The 19,691-nt window shown below is 35.9% G+C and overlaps 1 protein-coding gene across 1 annotated transcript in view; it reads left to right on the top strand.

The window, feature by feature from the left end:
- The window catches only part of LOC100716022 (broad substrate specificity ATP-binding cassette transporter ABCG2-like), a 42,252-nt gene that overhangs the window by 7,038 nt on the left and 15,523 nt on the right, over positions 1-19,691 (top strand). The window contains 7 exon segments of the mRNA XM_063247250.1: positions 912-1,128; positions 10,598-10,657; positions 11,227-11,341; positions 12,452-12,604; positions 16,376-16,518; positions 17,758-17,909; positions 19,282-19,386. Of these exon segments, the coding sequence (XP_063103320.1) occupies positions 974-1,128; positions 10,598-10,657; positions 11,227-11,341; positions 12,452-12,604; positions 16,376-16,518; positions 17,758-17,909; positions 19,282-19,386 (883 nt within the window). The 5' untranslated portion in view covers positions 912-973.

Below are 19,691 nucleotides of genomic sequence, written 5' to 3' on the forward strand. Positions count from 1 at the left end.
CTAGGATTCTGTTTTTTTGAGTTCTGGAAGCTTTGGTTTCTCTTTTCAGGGAGCTCTTCTTACAGTGGCTTCTTATGTTTTGTCATCTTTGGAACTGTTCTCATGACCATGGTTTGGTTGAAGTCAATTGTCAAACATATATAGATAGGCAGAAAGTGCTGCATAGATGACTTTGGATTTTTAAAATAAAGGCTAGTTTATTGCAGGTTATGTACAATCGTGTTTTACTACCTCAGTTCACCTCTTCACAGGGTCTTTTGTAACTTGTTTTATGAAACACTGAAAACTTGTAAACAGCATTCAGGTTTTGCTAAAAAGTCTTGTCATCTTTATAGGCTTTACTCTCCTGATCTTCTCAACCTTGATTTTGTATCTTTCTGGAAATTTGATACTAATATTCGTCAATTCAATGAATGATTTGTTTTTAAAAATCATTTTGAAATTTACTGTCATTGTAGATGGACAGCATGTAATAACCACAAGTATTAAGTTGGACTGTAGAATTTCAGAGAGATTGCTCCTGTTGCTAAAGACTCACTAAATCTCTTTTGGTACGGACAATGTCAAAAACTACCAAATTAAAATAAAATGCATTCCCTATGATGATCATAGGGACTCCATGAACATAAGCTGTGTCATAATATGATTTTCAAGCCAGATTAGTCTCACCCTCAGCAATCTTATTCATCCCTCATATATTTTGAGTAACATTTATACTCAGTTTAAATGTTAGGGCCAATGGGGCTATATATATTCAAAGATACATCTGCCTCTCATCATAGGTATTAAAGTAGTTTTGTGTACTGCTTACAATGCATTTTAAAACACATTGACTTAAATGTACTACATAGGGTTTACAATCAAATTTAGTGGGACTCTCATCTAATTCTTGCTTTTTCTTCTAAAACAAGGGAGAACTCTCCAGATATCCTCCAGAAATGACCAGTTTCATATCCCACTGTCACAAAGAAACATGAATTATCGCCCTAAGATGACTTCCAGTGACCCAAAGTCATGCACCAAGGGGAATAAGTTAAGTTTTCATAACATCTTCTATCAAGTAGAAATGAAGAGTAGCTTTCTACTTTCACAGAAAACAGTGGAGAAAGAAATATTATCGAATATAAGGTATGTGTTTAATCTTTCAAAATGTGTACTTTGTTGACCTACAATGAATCATGTCGGTTTTCCATATTTCCAATTATGTGTTGTGAGCCTTTGTGTCCATGTTTGTGTACAGATACATAGACATATAATTTCATTTATTTGGCTAGTTTTGGAGTGATGTGATGGAATAATTTTTTTTATCATTGACCTTTTAAAAATTGTTATATACATATATATCAAAAGATGAATGGAAGAAAGAATGCAGTATTTGTACATTGTGGAGTGTGGAGTATTACTCTGCTGTAAGAACAAACTGGAGTCATTTATAGGAAAACAGATGCACCTAGAGACTATAGTGTTAAGTAAAATAAATCAGACATGTAAACTTAAATAATTATGGCTCTTCTAATATGACAAAACAGAAATATATGTAAAAAGAAAAGTAAAACAGATAATGGGATGCACAAATATATATATATATATGCAGTATATATATATATTTGAGATATATAGAAATATAGATAGACATATATATATATATATATATATATATATATAGAGAGAGAGAGAGAGAGAGAGAGAGAGAAATATATATAGAAATAGATAGGGGGTGAAGAAAGTGAAGGAGAGATGTGGAAGGAGGGAATGGGGTGAGAAAAATATTGAGAGGTGTTACGCGTATGCAGCAAGTCTCCATAGTATGTAATTCAAACATATACTAAAAATAAAAACAAAAAAAACTTATGTGTCTATCAAATAGATATGCAGATGCATATTTTCTGTTCCATTTCAGTGGACAGAATTAAGTTTTGTATGAATTCATGAACTTATAATGCATGCATACATATCCATATGAAATTCATGACTTCTCATTAATTGCCCAATTCTTCTGCATAGTTTCACATTTTCAAGTTTGCGAAACCTTAAAAAAACTGGCATTATATATAATATGCTTACTAATTTACTTTGTCCAATTTTGTATTCCCTAATAGAAACACTTTCCAGCCTGGGCTGTCTACTCGGGCTTTCCCACCCCTCTTACTTAAAGCTCACATGTTTGGAAGATAAACTGTATTAAGTCAGCTCGCTTGCAAACCATTGACTAATACACAGCTATGAATTTCTTAAGATTTTTTTCATGGAAGAAAACCTACTTTATGGTTTCAGTAAATAGAGTTTTTATTCTATTTTTGTTATCTTCTAATTTTTCCCTGATTTTTGTTAACCTAAACTTAGTCATATTTGCCTCATTTACTAGTTGTTTGAAACAGTCTCCATGATCTTTTGCAGTTTTTGAGATATCTCTAAGTAAACGGTATCCTGCATGAACTCTATGCTCTAGGCACTCTAGTTTTGACACTATCGTCTCATAAGTCAAATCTGCTGCCCATATTTCCAATAAAGATTTTATTCCCTGGATTTCTTTTAGTACCTTTTAATGAACTTTAATTCTTTTCTATGCTGGACAGTCACATGTTCTATTATAGTTTTTGGATATATTGCATTGTTGTGATTTTCTTGTAAATTTTGGGGAATTTGTATGTGGACATAGTACATCTTCTCATTATTCATCTCCTTTTCCTTCTCCCCTTATCATTCCACCCAGCACTTGATTTCCAAATTTATTCCCTGCATGGTTGTAGTAGATAAGGCTTACATTCCTTCTGAGGAATACACATAACATACCTTCATTCCTTTTGCCAATCCTTTTCTCTGTTGGATGGAGGCCAGGTTGTAGACTTGATTAAATGTCCATGGCCTTGGAGTCTGTTGCTCTCTTCTCTCTTTAGCATTTTTCTCATTCAGGATTAGGGTAGTTTGTTAGTTCCCACCTCTGGTGCTCTATGCCATAGGGAAACAAAATGTAGTACTTCCTTGGACATAGTGGGTGCTTGTGTCCTTGCATCAGTAGGTGCAGTGTTTTGTGTGGGGACCTCCTGGATCATTTGGGTGACAGGTGTTTTTTCTCTTGGGTACATGTCTTGATTTTGTCACTTTCCAAGAATGAAAAGGAGAAGATACCAAATTTTTAACATCTTTTATAAGATATCATCTACCATCAAGTTAGTCAGTTGGTAGGGTCATCTGTGGTCATGTTCAAAGCTAAATCAGAACGCACAGCTTACTAGGCGTGGACATTCGGCTGCAGCCAGGCACAGAATCCACCTCCGGTGGCTGCTTGTGCTTCTTGTTCTGCAGAAAAGCTGCTGGTGATTCCCTAGCAGCTTTTTATTCATATTTTTTCTTTATACTTATTGATAGTGAAATACATTATTTCTTTGGATACATCATCTTTGAGCTCACTGAATAACTACTGATATTTCTGTGCACTAATTATTGTTTTGCTTCAGTCTTTGGGTGTAGGATTTTCTCTCAGTCAGTGACACTGGATAAGATTTTGGGGAATTAGTTCTTTTTGGAGGCATTTTGTTGCCTTGTTTTCTCTTATTTCTCTGTGTGTGTGTGTGTGTGTGTGTGTGTGTGTGTGTGTGCATGTGTGCACATGCATGTGTGTATGTGTGTGTTGTGTGTTTTCAAGGTTGGTGGTCAATTGGAAGGGAGACATTCTGTTGCTAGCATGGAGAACTTTTAGGTCTTTTCCATCATTTGAGACTGTGCTTTGATTGATTTTTGATATTTACATATATTTTAAATCTATTCATGTGACTAGGTATAGACACAGTTTGTGTCATTTTAGGGAAAAATCCCTACTGATGTTATAATATCAATGGATTCAATGATATATCACTCATTAACACTAATTTTTTAAAATAATTTTACCCATTTGTCAGTGATCTACAAAGAATACAGTATTCCATAGTATCTCTAGCAAGTAGAATGAAATTTGGGGTGGGAGTAGAGGAAGAAAGAGAAAAAGAAAGAATAAATTAGAAAGGTGAAAAAGAGACAACAGAAATGATAATGGAAAGAAAGAAATAAGTTGATCATTGTTTTTATTATTTTTGTGTCTTCAGTAAAAATGTCTGACATCGTGAAGTGTTAGAGTATATTTTAGGGAGCAGAAAGGACAGAAGAAAGTACATGTAACTGGAAATTGAGGGAAGCTTTGAGAACCTGAGGGCCTGATAATTAACTGCTAGATATAGGCAGTCTAGGTCCTCTGTTTACAAATTCCATCTGAGTTACACAGACATGCCATCAAAAGTTTTTTTTTTTTAAATTTTATTTAAGAGGAAAAAGAGAAAAACACAAAACAAAACAAAGCGGTGTAAGGGTACACGTAATACAGAACTACAAAAAAAAAAAAAACAGTAAGAAATCACCTGTTAATAGATTACATATTATCATCTTAGAAATAGTTGCTCAAATCACAGTACCAAAGAATACAAAGTAGACATTCAAACAGAGAGACTGCAAACAGCTGTGTTCAATGATCCAAAAACATTAATATAGTCAGCTATTTAACACCCCTAAACACACTTGCTGTTATATCCGTTAGAGCTCTTTTTTTTCCCCTCTCTTTTTTACAACAAAATTTACACATTTTGGATTTTATTACTCCTTAGTTCTTATTACTTTTTTGGGGGAGGAGAGAATAAAGTCAAATATGGAAAACAAAGCTGTCAGTCAAAACCAAGGATAGACATAGCACATGATGTAGAACAGAGTACAAGGTTATCAACAATGGTTATAAACGTTATCTCTTGTTTCCTTAAAAAGAATTGTCTATCTCATTAGATATTATAAAGTTGGACAAAACAGTAGAGAACAAGACCAATAAAACTTAGGCATTGTAAACATTACAGGACTTCCAAAGGAGACAATAGTCAAACCAGAATGGGCATCTTAGTGAATCTTATTGCCTTCAAAGTAGTTGCCTATACCCTCAAACTTGATACTATCATACAGAATGGAACAGAGTCTAATCAGTCAAAACAAGATCGTGGGAGTATTACAGGACTTCAAAACAAGTTAATAGGAAATCAAAAAGAGTTACTATTATATATACCCTAATTTTAAAAATTTTTTCCCCTTAATTAAAACAAACATAAGAAATAACTAAATAATTTTTTTAAAGAATAAGGGAGAGATTGAGATAAAACAGGACATAACAATATAACAATACAAATCAAAGCATGACTGTTTCAGCAACCTAGTGCTTCACCACCAAATAACCCGACTTAATAGTAGTTACCATAGTGTCTGTCTTTTTCCTTGAAATATTTGGATAAAACTTCATATACTATAGCTTCAAATATTTCCATATCAAGAAGCCCAGAATAAAGCCTTTCTAATTAATAAGTGAAAACTTTATAAGGCTTCAAGGCCACATAATGGGGAATCATGATTACCACATATTTTTATATATTTGAATCATTACTTACATTAGGGATACTATTCGGTATTCACACATGCGAGATTGATTTATTTCACTTATGAGTATGGTCTCAAGCTGCGCCCATTTATTGATAAATATCTCAATGTGATCCTTCTTTATAGCTGAATAATACTCCATTGTATAGAAATACCACAACTTTTTTATCCATTCCTCAGTTGATGGACACTTGGGTTGTTTCCAAGATCTGGCGATTACAAATTGTGCTGCTATAAACATAGGTGCACATATATCACTGTGGTGTGATGCTTTCAGTTCTTGTGGGAATATGCCTAGAAGTGGAATAGCTGGAATAAATGGGATTTCCAATCCCAACTTTTTGAGAAATCTCCAGACAGACCTCCACAAAGGCTGTACCAGTCTACACTCCCACTAACAGTGCAGGAGGGTTCCTTTTTCCCCACAGCCTCTCCTGCATTTGTTGTTATTGGTTTTCTTGATCTTGTCCATTCTTTCAGGAGTGAGATGGTATCTCAGTGTGGTTTTAATTTGCATTTCTCTAATGATCAATTATGATGAACATTTTTTCATGTATTTATTTGCCATTTGCATTTCTTCATCTGATAATTGCATATTCATCTCAGATGCCCATTTTTGGATTGGATCTTTGAAATTTGGAGGTCTGAGTTTTTTTAATTCTTTATATGTTTTAGACAAGAGTCCCTTGTCTGAGAGAGAGTTCACTAAGATTTTTTCCAAGTTTGCGGGTTTTCTTTTCACTATGCTGGAGATTTCTTTTGACATGCAGAAACTTTTTAATAAGAAGTGGTCCCAGTTATTGATTCTGGGAAGTATTTCCTGTGCGGTTTGAGTCCTGTTCATGAATTCTCTACCTACTCCTATGTCTCCAACGTTTCTACCCAATTTGTCTTCCAATACCAAAAGTATTATTTAGGTTAAAAAATACTTAATTTTCTTCCCTTTGCACATGTACTGACATATCCCATATATAGGAATACAATATGTAATATATAATATATGCTACATAGAAGATATGTTAGGTGAATGAGGAAAAAGAAAGAGGGGAGATAAAGGAAAAAGAAAAAAATAGAAGAAATAAGAGGGAAATAATTAGAACTGCATATACAGTGCAAAGAACAAAATTAAAGTATCTTCACAGGTCTATGAATCGTGCAATGAGTCACCTCTTCTCCCAACATTCACAAGTGAATCTTTGACTTATAAGATGGAACAGGGTGACTCTTTGGGCCTGGCTGTTTCTCATGCTTCTTCCCCCTAAAAAATGCCACAGAGTGCTCCTTCTTACAATTCTCCTTCTGCATCTAGAACCTGCTGATTTCTGGGATGTTTTCCCCCTTATGAGCTGTTCAATTTCCTGTCTTTGAGTGCAGATGTTTTCTTTCTGGTCATATTAGAAGCAATTATCAGCTAGATGTTAGTAAAGATGATGCAAGAAATGTATAAATAAATAAATATTAAAGCTATCCTTTATAGTATGTTTTTGCATTGGTGGGCAGGATAAGATCACCCAAAGAAATAGATTTTTTCACTTGGTGGCTTGTGCCAGTTAGCAAAATTTTCATTGTCTATGTCCAGAATTTCAGTGGCATACCTTAGTCATTTATGCAAAATGTGTGTTTTACCTGCTCTTCTACTTGCCACTTTATAATTGTGAGAGTTCTGATAAAATGGTCAAGATAGACAAACCCATTCTGAGAATAAGTGTCTATTCCAGTCATAATGAAGCCCATTCTATGATAGAAGTGTACAGTGTAGGCAAAGAGCCTCCAGGTCACAGATTTACATTCCTTTGCAATGGGACCATACTGGGACCTTAGATTTGGTCTCTGCTGCAGTCAGATAAGGTGGTCAGCAGTGGCCCTGCCACCCTTTACATAGTTGCCATGTTATTTAACCCATGCATAACCTGCCCAAACTCTCATCTATAGACTTACAAAATGACTCACCCACCATCACTGTATTTCACAGTACTGCTTCTGACTGAGGAACTCAGTTCATAGCCAGAGAAGTTCAGTAATGGGCTTATACTTCTGGAATCCACTGCTTTAGTCTTATTCTTTATGATGGAGTAGCAAGTGGATTGGCATAAAGGTACAATGAGCTTTTAAGACATAATAAGAGTGACAATGTGTTAGAAAAACATTATGGTACTGGGAAAAGTTTATTTTGAAGGTTGTGCATATTTTGAATAAGTGTCCAATATATGGCACCTCTTCTCCTGCAACAGGATTAATTGAATTTGTAGTCAAGTGGTGGAAGAAGGAATTGCATCATGCACACTTACTCCTAGAGGTAAACTACCAAAAATTGTTCTAGAGCCACTGATGCTCAGTGGCTCTAGAAGACTTAGTTCCAGAAGAAGAAATGATTGTACAAAGGGAGAAAGCAATGGTTCCACTGAACTGGAATCAATGATTGCATTCTGATCATTTTGCTTACATCAAGCCTGAATAAAAAGGATTTTAAAAGACATTATGTTTTTGAGAAGGAGGTTTCTACCAGACTATGCAGGAGAAAATGAATCAATCCTCCACAACAGATGTAAGGAAGAGTATGTTTGAAATACTTGAGATCACTCAGGGTGGCTAATATTACCATGCCAGTTATTCAGATCAGTAATTACCTTAGCTACTTTCTCGTTGTGAGGATATTCATAACTCCCACTGCTTTATTTTCTCTGCTTTTTTTTTCTTTTGAACCCCCAAAATCTTAGCCTTGAAAACTTCACATATTTTATGGCCTTTAGATTATAGTTTAGACACCTAGTTATCAGTTAGACTTCAGAGAGTGAAATTTGTCCAAGCCCTCAAAAAGCCTCTTCCTCTGCTTCAATTTGCCACAAAACTATGGAAAAGGAAACAAATGAGTTTTTGTCTAGGCACCAAACTACTTGGTGCCCACATTCTGCAAGTCAATTAACCAGATGTGTACGAAGATCATGTAACATTCCAAAGCAATAATAGTGTTGCCAAAAGGTGGCATGCATGGAAACCCCTGACCTTGTGAATATGTACAAGAATATATAACAGAAAGGACCTAAGGAATTTGTGCCAGCTAGCCAGTAATCATGAGTTTCAAAGCAAAAGGTGACTGAGCACTGAAGTTTGAAATAAGCCTCACTACTTCCTGAAAACTTGGTGTGCCAAGGATAAATTTCTTGAGCTTGCTGTAACATCATCACTGAAACACAAAACACAACCCTCACAAATTATCAACCACTTCAAAGAAGAAAGGGCATGGTAGAGGGTAATGGTGGTGTAAAAACTGCTCAGATTATAGTTGCCTGAAGCAGAGAGATAGACAGAGAAAAGGGAGGAAGTGGGAAGGGTGATATATTCTCCACTGTGACCCTCTGAGTGACCCATTTATTACAAAACAGGCTCCATTTCCTAAAAAAGTCAAGTACAATGCTCCCATGATCCAGCCAGCATCTAAAAGCCCTGCCACTGAGCACATGAGACTCTTGAGGATCACTGAATATATAAACCGTAGCAATGGGAAATTATGATGCTCAATGTACCACGTAGAGAAAAAGACCCATAACTTTCATGAATGACAATGTCACCCCACCAATCAATAATCGAGACCTACCAAATTGTTTTTCAAAGACCAAAGAAATACAGCATGGATTGTAGTAGTTAGTTTTTAGTATCAGGGGCAATCACCAGCCTGTTATAAAATGAAAAATTAAAATTGTCATGAGTATTTCTTTCCTATTTTGTTAATATATTTATGCATATTAACACATCTATTAAGTGGATAAATTTCTTTTGTTTCTTTGTAACATAATATTCATTGGTTCTTAAATTTTGTTAAACCTGCATGATATATGTAAGTTAATGAATGTCAGGAGAGCAGTAAAATCACCCAGAAAAACGTTCTAGGAAGAAGTTAGTGCATTTTTATTTGTATGCAGGAGACTTGTACCATATTAGGTATAATTAAGTACTTTTTATTGTATGTGTAGGGTAAATATTATTTTAGGAAACATTCCCAAGTTTACAAAAGGTAAATTGTGACTATCAAGTGTGATATTTCAACTTGAATAGCATCCTGAGTTTTCGGGCTTCCTGCTTCAGCTGCTCCTGGATCCTCTGGATCAGCAGCACACAGAGGGCCATGCTGGAATTTCCTACCTCTAAACCTGCAAATGGCCTTTGTGACTCTTTTACTTTTTATTCTATAAATCAATCTAATAAACCTTTTTGTATAATTATGTATGCTTTACAACCATTTTCATCCTATGGAGAACACAGTTACCAGTGGGATACAGTTACAATGATGCCTCCCTTAATTAACTTTATTCATTCTGTGATTCTGTTCTTGAACAAGGTGTGCCATAAACTGAACCAAATTTCCCCATAAGGTTCAGGGTACATAAGATAAATTCATCCTGAGCACTGTGAATGTGGTTACAAACTGATTTTTATTGGGAACTGTTCTGAGTTTTCCCACAATGTTCAGTGTAAAGAAGATTAATGTATTCTGAACACTGTGTATTTTTAAGCACAAGAATACAAAACAAAGTACAGTACAGGGAAGTGTGAAGAGAGAGAACACTAACCTGACTCAGTATTGGCCTGCACGTTTGTCATCCTTCTGATCACTGTAAATATTTACTATAATGCTTGCTCTGCAATTTCTCTGGTGCTGTGCTAGATCAAATAATACTGGATGCACTGTACATGTTCTAAAGCTCACCTAATGGCTCTTTAGAACAAGTGTGCATAGATGTTTCTGCAACCACGATATCAACTAAGGAAGCTACTGTCATGTGCCAAAGCACAGAAATTGTCCACATTTATGTTCCTGTGAAGAAGATGACCATGGTCCTGTTTGTCACCAAATGCAGAGTTAATGAAGGCAAGCAAAATTTTGCCAAAGGTGAACCAAATGGCTTGCAAACAGAAGCATTTGTGAACCAAGATATTCATAAAAGGAAATTAAAGATCCTGAGCCATTTTTGTAGATTGTGACTGAAAAATGTCTTTACTTTGTATTCTAATCTTCGATTAATCCATTTTTTACTTATAGATTGATTCTCATCTTCTGTGTATGATTTCATTAACTGCACTAAGTATATTAGTTAAAACTTTGAATTAGTACAATTTTATTTAATGTGGAATAATAAGTCAATTTTTGTGCTTATAGTGGGATCATGATACCTGGCCTCAATGCCATTCTGGGACCTCCAGGTGCTGGAAAATCTGTGTGAGTATCAAAGAAAGTGTAGGTCAGACTTGTTTGCACAATTTCAGTGTCCTTTTCAAAATCACTGTTATGTGAGGTGGGATTTTTTTCAGTATTTGTTGTGACTGTCTGGTCTGGTCCTAGATATTAGGGACAATATTCAGTTAGGCTGGCTTTTGAAAGACCACAATTTCTTACTGGTTAGGTTTAATACAAAGATATTATAAAGTGATTGGTTTTTCAGCATCCAATATTATGAATCAATGGAGTGTGAAAACAGATGATTAATATTCAAAATAGGAGAATGTGACTAATATTTTATGGATGGTCGTGAGTCTTCCATAAAGGAGCACATTGCCTGGGTTGGGACATCCAAGTTTCCATACCAGGTGGACAATTTGGGAGGTCTGATAAACAAATGATTGTGTGTTTATATTTGGGGGGCTTTAATATATTCCATACTGAATGTATATATTTGATTAGGCATAGAATTTGTAGATTAGTTATTTTTCTGACGTGAGGAAGAAGTATGAGAGATATGGCCAATGTTTTAGGAATGGAAACTCCCCAAAATATATATCCTTTCCTAGGTTGTTAGATATCTTAGCTGCAAGAAAACATCTGGGAAAATTCTCTGGAGATGTGATGATAAATGGAGAACTTTATCCTGCAAATTTCAAACATCATTCAGGTTATGTGGCACAAGTGAGTATTACTGGGTTCGCATTTTAGATTTCCTCATTTTTATATGGATAAATGCCTTAGTTTCACAGCTTCCAGCTGATTATTAACATGCATATAGAACTAAGTTTTTATATCAACTTTCAATAATTATCCATTATATTTCATGTGATATTAAAAGAAGATGCAGAGCAGATATGGACTGTGACCGAAGGAGGTGGTATCCATTGTACCTGGCATATCTGTTCCAACAGGGACTAGTGCTGAGTTTTCTTTACCCTTTTCTCTCCCTTGAAGATGTTTTCAGCAAATCATTGTAGAAAGCAGTCTGAATGTGCTTGCTACTCTTCGTCATGAGACAGTATACAAGATAATAAGAACAGGAAGTAGAAATCAAGATTTTAAAATTAATCTTAAAAAACAAAATATATTTAAGAAAAACTGCAGCAAAACAAGTTTTTCTTTCCCTGCTTCTGGAGGCCACTCAAGCTGGTGCATCCTTTTTAATCCTTATTTAAATAGTGTTAAATTCCTAAAGATTTTTTTACAGTAGCTTATAAATGCCAAGGTACTAGCCCTGTCCTTTTCACTGGCAAGTTGCCTTTTCCTCCCCAAAACAACATTACTGGCAACAGACTGTCTCAGTTTCAATGACACACATGTTAGCCTGAAAGACAATTAATTATATACATTTTACATCACTTACTTTAAAAGATACTTATTCAATGTGCCTTTCCTCTAGGATGGAGCCTGTCTCATTTCTTTCAGTGTATACCTCCTTCAGGGTCCAGCTTACAATCTGTAATAAAACTTATGCATACCTATTTGTGTGTGATACATGTTAAAATTCTTTTCTTCAAGGCATTTACCAAAACAGAAACTTAACATAAGACAGCAAGACAATCATAATTGCATATACTCTCCTTAGATGTGCAAACATAGGTGAAAAATATTCCAGTGGGTTCGGCAGATGTCTAAGATGTAGTTTCTGTAATTTGTAAAACTGGATGGTCACCTGTAGCTAGAGCTCTACTTTAGGTATGTTATGTTCCTGGATTAAGTTAGATGTGCTAGAGTGATGGATGATCTTAGAAAAGACTCAGTTTGTCTCACTAAAATACCATTTGCCTTAAGGATGATATCATGATGGACACACTGACAGTGAGAGAAAACTTACTCTTCTCAGCAGCTCTTCGGCTTCCCACCACTGCGACCAATTATGAAAAAAATGAGAAGATTAATGAGGTCATTGAAGAATTAGGTCTGGATACAGTTGCAGATTACAAGGTAACATGATCAAAATAGGTAAAATCATAGCCATGTAAGACTTTCTGTGTATGAAAAATATGAGTTTGATCAATTTTTTCTGTTTGTAGTCAAAGTTTCTGCTTTCTGTAATGAGGAGAACAGTACCGAGTTACTTCAAAGAATGTTTGAATGACGCTGAAAAAATTAATGTAAGAGTGGTTCAATCCTAGGTGTGGAAAAAGCTCTAGAAAACCTATTCCTCATGTAGTGGTTTTCAGTGATCCTCAGCCAGCTTCGCTGTTCTCGATCATTTGATAATTTTGCACTAACTGTTCTACTTGATTTTCTCTTTTCAAACTTAGGATTTCTCTCTCTCTCTCTCTCTCTCTCTCTCTCTCTCTCTCTCTCTCTCTCACTCACTCTCTCTTTCACTCCCTTCTCTCTTTTACATGAGGGAAGTTTGTATTGTTGCTTTTCAAGGGTTCATTTCTGGAATTTATAAATAATGAGATACAAGGGGTTTTGTTTAATCAGTTTTACCTGCTGTAGTTCTTATATTGAATTTCTGTGGCTGTTCCTCTCCATCTTCCCATGTATATCTATTCTTGTTTTTCTTTTTAATTTTGGCCAAACTCTTCTAAGTGAGACTCACTTTCAGGTTTTAGAAATCAACTTATTAGAAAAACTAAAAATAATAAAAAAAAAAGTGTGGGGAAGGGGGAGAAACAAATTCCATGAAGGCGTATCAGAGGAATGAGTGGCCACTCTAGTTGAGAATTCCCTATAAAAGAAATCCTGAACAGTGATTTGAGGCTTCAGGTGAAAATGAGCTATTTGGATGATAATGGCTGTGCTTTAACCAAACAGTGCGACATTCCCTACATAAATCAATGAAAAACAGTGTTCTGCTAACTGTTGCTTTCCATGACAGTTGCTGAAAGATCTTCATGAACTGTTCTTGTTTGGAAAAATAACCCTGCAATGCCATATTTACCAATTACTTCCTTTTAAAGAGGGTAAAACAAAACAGAGCAAAGCAGATCAGAAGAAAACAATGTAAGTGGCACAGATTTCAAAGCAGACAACAGGAGATCTACAGTGGCTACTATGTCTCTTGTTTTCTTCTAAATAGTTGTCCGTATCTTCACACACAATGAATTCATACAAAACAAAATAGTATAAAACTGATAAAAACAGAGTAATGAAGGAATTATAGGCCTTCAAACCCTGGCGATATGGAAATCAACAATGGCGCCGTAATGTCTCTTGTTCTCTTCAAAATAGCTCTCCATACCTTCATGTATGTTGAAATTAAAAAATACCTGGCAGACTAGAAGCATTTGGAAGAAAGAACAGAAGCATTACTGGATTTCACAGTGTGGTGATATAGAATCAGCAATGGCTACCATAATGTCTCTTTTGCTTCAAAGTAGCTGTTCATTTCATTACACATAATATAATTGATTCTTATAAGCTATTTAGGAGAAGTTCTGGGCATATGTAAGTATCTACATGTATACCTATCCTTTCTTTCTTTTTTTTTTTTTTTTTTTTTTTTGTCTTTTTCCTTTTTATCGGTACCAGGGATCGAACTCATGACTGCCTGCTTGCAAGGCAGGCGCTTATGCCACTGAGCTAAATCCCCAGTCCCATCCTTTCTGAATTAGAGGAAAAAACAACCAAAACAAGTTACTAAAAAAAATAAGAAACAAAAAAAGTCAAGTAAATAACAGTACCAAAGTGCACAAAACAATGATGATATAGGCGTTCAACACAAGGTTTTAAGAACATAACTAAGGTTTCTATTTTACATAGTCATCTTCAAAAGAGTTCCTCAGATCACCAGACACAAGCATGCAAACTTGTCCCAATCCTATGAATGTTAACTCTTTTGTTTCAAGAACTAATAGAATTTGTAGCACCATCATCTTAGCTATCTTAAATGTTTTTATACAAATTTAGATATTTTTAAATTTTCCCTTCCACTTTTTTCCTTTTCCCTGACATATTATTTTTCCCCTTTGAACAGATTCTTACCCTTCAACCATATTTACTGAAGATTTTGTATCTTATCTTTTCTTACAATAGGGAAACAATATGGCATTTATGCAAATGAGTTTGATTTACTTCACTTATGAGTATGGTCCCAAGTTCCATCCCTTTATAAATATCTCAATGTGATTATTCTTTATAGCTGAGTAGTACTCCATTGTATAAAAATACTACATCTTTTTTATCCATTCCTCAGTTGATGGGCATTTAGGTTGTTTTTAAGTTTTGGCTATTAAAAATTGTGCCTCTATAAACATGGGTGCACATATATCACTATGGTATGATGTTTTCAGTTCTTCTGGAAATATGCCCAGAAGTGAAATAGCTGCATCAAATGGCTACCTATTTCCTTTTTTATGAATGATTCAATTTTCCTTTCTCTCAGGCTATTAATTTGACTTGGTTTTGCCTTTCCCTTGATGTAGGGCCTTTTGCTCGTTTTTTTTTTTTTTGTATTTTTATTGTTTTATATCAATCTCTGTGATTTTCAGTGAAAGCACTGAAAGCAATTTTTGACTTTTGAAAATTCACAGAACTGATTAAAATAATTATAATTTTTGCTTTTTATGATTTTGTCAAAATAAAATCACATAAACTCAGGGAAAGTAATCTACTTTCTTCATTGATAATATCAGGAATACAACTTGATATCTCAGTTTTTAATATTCTATAATTCCGCAACTCTTTTTTTTTAACTTAAAAAGGATAAAACAGAATATAAGCAATAAAAAACAAACCAGTGTAATATAGGACTTCAAAACATGAAATCAACAATAGTTACTGCAATGCCTTTTGATGTCTTAAAATAGCTCCTGGTAACTTCAAACATAATAAAAATCACACAGAAGAGAATAGAATATAAACAATAAAAACAATACAATGAATGCAATAAAGGACTTCAAAATCAGCCAGTAGTAAATCCAAAATTTCTACACAACGTATCTTGCAGTCTTTTAAATAGCTGCTCCTGCCATTGCATTTTTAAGCTAAGCAAAACAAAAGAGAATAAAACCCAACCCCACAAAATATTGGAAATGATGTAGAACTTTAAAAAAGACCATAGGGAGTGAACAATGGCTGTAACCCTCAGAAGGAGATCCCTCCTAGATGCCACACTGCTTACCCTTATCCTATGATCAGACCACTAGCTGTAGACTGGCAATGTCAGTGAACATTAAAGCCCCACAGGCATTCAGTTGCATTTCACTTCAATAGCTGTTATCACAGCCTGTGTTTCCCTGGGTAAACCAGTCTCTTACAAGATTGGGTGATGAGGGGAGATTGGTACTTCTTGTTTGTTAGCCCACATGCCAGAAAGTGTTGGGTCTGGCTGTTGCCAGTCTGGCGGTGGCCCGTGCAAGGCACTGACAGGCTTGCCTCCTACTGTGGCCAGGTTCTCTCTCTCCCCATTCTGCTAATGACGCTCACTCTTAGGAGAGACTGGGAACTGGCTGTCCCCAGGCCAATGGCAGCCCATGCATGGCATTGGTTCCCAGATCAGGCTTGCTTCCTGGTGTGACTTGTTCTCTCTCCCTGAAGTCTGTTAACGGTGCTGACTCAGGAGGAGAGGCATGGGTCTGGATATCTCCAATCCAGCTATAACTCATGCATAGCTGTTTCCTCAAAACTTGTTTACTGATGCAATTTTTAAAATTACATAACATTTCACATAATATTTTAAATTTCACAGGGTGGCACAAAGTCTTTCACCAAATGCTAGTAATTGTAGTCATTTCTGTTGGTAATATTTTGTATTAGGCTGGAACTGTGTCTAGGGCAGAAAGAAAGAAGACCAGTATCGCCATGGAGTTGATCACTGATCCTTCCATCCTGTTCCTGGATGAACCCACAAATACTTTAGACTGGAGCACAGAACATTCTGTCTTTCTGCTTCTGAAAAGGTAACTGTTATGAGACCTGTTCTTTTATTTATTCAATATCTGGTTTCTATTGTGCACCAGATGTTCTTGGTGCAGAAGGTACAACAATGAAACGGCAGAGTTTCTTCATTTCTTGTTCAAGGGGAACAGTCAGTCAATACAGCAGTGCTATTAAGAAAGATGAAAGAGAAGCACAGGGAGGGGTGGCCATGGTGGTTGTGAGGGCTGACTTGAATAACAGGAGGGTCAGAGAAGACCTAAAGACTGTGGCAAGTGAGCTGCAAGCAAAGGGGTGAGGCCAGGCTGGACCCGGCAAGGGAGAGCTCTGGTTGAGGGAGCAGTCAGTGTCCTTGTGGCCAAGTCAGCCTGCTGCATGTGGGGCATCAAAGAGGCCTGAGGGACAGAACCCAGGGAATAAGGGGAATGGAGGTTGGCTCAGGTACTCTTGTAACCAAATACCACAGAGTTAGTGGCTTAACAATAGAAATTTAATTTTTTGTGTGTGTGATTTTTGGATCTTGGAAATCTGAGTCCATGGCATTGTTCTTCTCACCCTGATGTCGCTGCCTTGGAGATAATCATCTTCTCCCTCTGTGTATGTGTCTGTGTCCTTGTCTCCTTTTAAATGGATCCTATCCACCAACTCAATGCCTTGCTTTACCGTAAACTGCCAAGACTATGGAGTTATGATTACTTCTAGACCCACTTAAGAAACCAAAAAAATGCACACTTATGAGTGTGTTCATATATATAAACAATAAATACATTTTACATGTGTGATTCCTGCATACCAAAAGATATATTATATGTACATTTTATACCATTGTCTCAAGATAGAATAATTAATAGTAATTATAAGTCACAAGAATTAAGATTAATCAGATGATTTACTGGTTTCATATTTAGTTCATGTAACAAAACAAGAGTATATTTTCGCCTTACTTAAGGTGGTTGTTAACAATGTTGGCACCTTGAATACACCACAGAGATTCTAATCTAAGGTCTGGAAATACTTTTCATGAATCTGTATTTTAATCAGATTTCTAATGGATTATATACTGTTAATGCACCATCATTTAAGAAACTTTGTCTTTTAAAAAATCCATTAAAATTAGCATTAATTAACAAGGTGAGGCTCAATGAAATATTTCTGAGAAAATCAATTCTAAGTGGGAATAAATGATCTAAAATCAAGAATACAGTATTTTATCAGGAACTGCCAAGTTCAGATGTGTAATGACTGCTTCTTCCCCTTTCTAGGAGATCAAAGCAGGGGCGAACAATCATCTTCTCCATTCATCAGCCTCGGCACTCCATCTTCGAGATGTTTGATAGCCTCACCTTACTGGCTGCAGGAAAGCTAATATTCCACGGTCCTGCACAGATGGCTGTAGAGCACTTTGCATCAGCAGGTAAGGTTGAGTTCTGTATGCAGTAGGTGCCCCATGCAAGGAATGCTGGAAGAGCACAGAGGAGGTCACAGGAGTGCTGTTTGTCTTGTGTAGATGAACCTTGGGCTCTACCACTGTATAATATCTTTGGCCAGTTTAGTACCAGAGATTTGCTTCATTTGTAGTACTTCTTTTTTTTTTTTTGTTTAGGTCCCTTTCCTTTTCCTGTCCTACTTGAGTATGTGAACATGTGTGTGTCTGTTAGAGTTTGTCTTCTTGACCTGAGCTTGTGTGACTTCCCACGTGTGGTGAGAATTTCTTGAGAGTTTAGTAATTAATGTGTCAAACTTATAGCCAGTTATTCTGTCACTTGTACATACATACCTGGGTTTTTGGGGGGGTGCTGAGAAGGAAGAGCTTGCATAATGAGCTACAGCTCTAACCATTTTTTAAAGTTTTTATTTTGAGATATGTTGTTTTACTAACTCAATAAGTTTCACATATGGTCCCATACTCATCACTTTCCTGTATCTTTAATCTGTCTTTTAATGTGCCAATATTTTTGTTCTTCTTATATTTTAGATTGAGTCAAGTTGTTTAGTTTTTAATAGTACATGACCTCTGATTCACTTTTGAGATATTTTCATATGATTAGTGTCCTTGTGGCCAAGTCAGCCTGCTGCATGTGGGGCATCAAAGAGGCCCGAGGGCCAGAACCCAGGGAATAAGGGGAATGGAGGTTGGCTCAGATACTCTTGTAACCAAATACCACAGAGTTGATTAGAGATGATTTCCATAACCTAAATATAATTTTAAATGTTTACTAGCCCTCTGCCTTCATAAGAATTTGTTTAAACTATTTTGTTTAAAAATAAGAATACTGTATATAAATCTGTAGAGCTCATGGAAGTTGAATTTAACTGTCTGATTTCACACTGAGTTGGGATGATTGCACCAAAGGAGTTAAGGCCTAAATTCAGGTTTGTTGTGTGATTCACATTTTTTACAGAATGTCAATGTGGGGATTTGTTGTCAGTTTGAAATTAATATAGTATCACAAAAAACAATTAGACTTCTGAGGTGAATAGGTAGGGAAACCATCATTACTGGCACATGTACTGCAGTTCTAGTGTTCCCTAGGAGAATTCAGAGAGCACATAGACTCTGGCACTTTTTTTAATATATATATATTATATATGATACAGAGTCACTGAAATATCACACATATTCAGTCAAGGCCAAATGAGTTAGGAGAGAAAAGAAAAGTTGAGTGAAAGAGAAGATTTTAGATTCTATGTTCATTTGCCTCTCCTCACTTGCCCTCTGATATGAATGCTTTTTATTTCCAAAGACATCAGCTTTGTCTTCTTCAGTTTCCTTATTTGTTCCATAGGTTACAGCTGTCAGCCCTACACCAACCCAGCAGTCTTCTTTCTGGATGTCGTGAGTGGAGTCATCACTGCTATGGAATCAGACAGAGAAGACAAAGACCATGAGGGTATGTGATTCTGTTAAGAGTCACAAAATTTTACCTAATTGTAGTGGTTGAGACTTAGCAATGTAATAGCTTATATGAAGAAGAAGGCATTGTAAATTCTTGTGAATATAGGAGTGTAGTCATTTCATTTTTTTCTCTTTTCTTTTCATTTTGTTTTCCCTTCCCTTCCCTTCCCTTGCCTTCCCTTGCCTTCCCTTCCTTCCTTCCTTCCTTCCTTCCTTCCTTCCTTCCTTCCTTCCTTCCTTCCTTTGCTTTTCTGCTGGATTGAACATAAGGCCAGTAGATTACTGAGCTGTATTCCTGCA

This window comes from Cavia porcellus, unplaced genomic scaffold, assembly GCF_034190915.1.
Source record: "Cavia porcellus strain 051 isolate PalLab524CR breed Dunkin Hartley unplaced genomic scaffold, mCavPor4.1 scaffold_4, whole genome shotgun sequence".
Taxonomy (NCBI): Eukaryota; Metazoa; Chordata; class Mammalia; order Rodentia; family Caviidae; genus Cavia; species Cavia porcellus.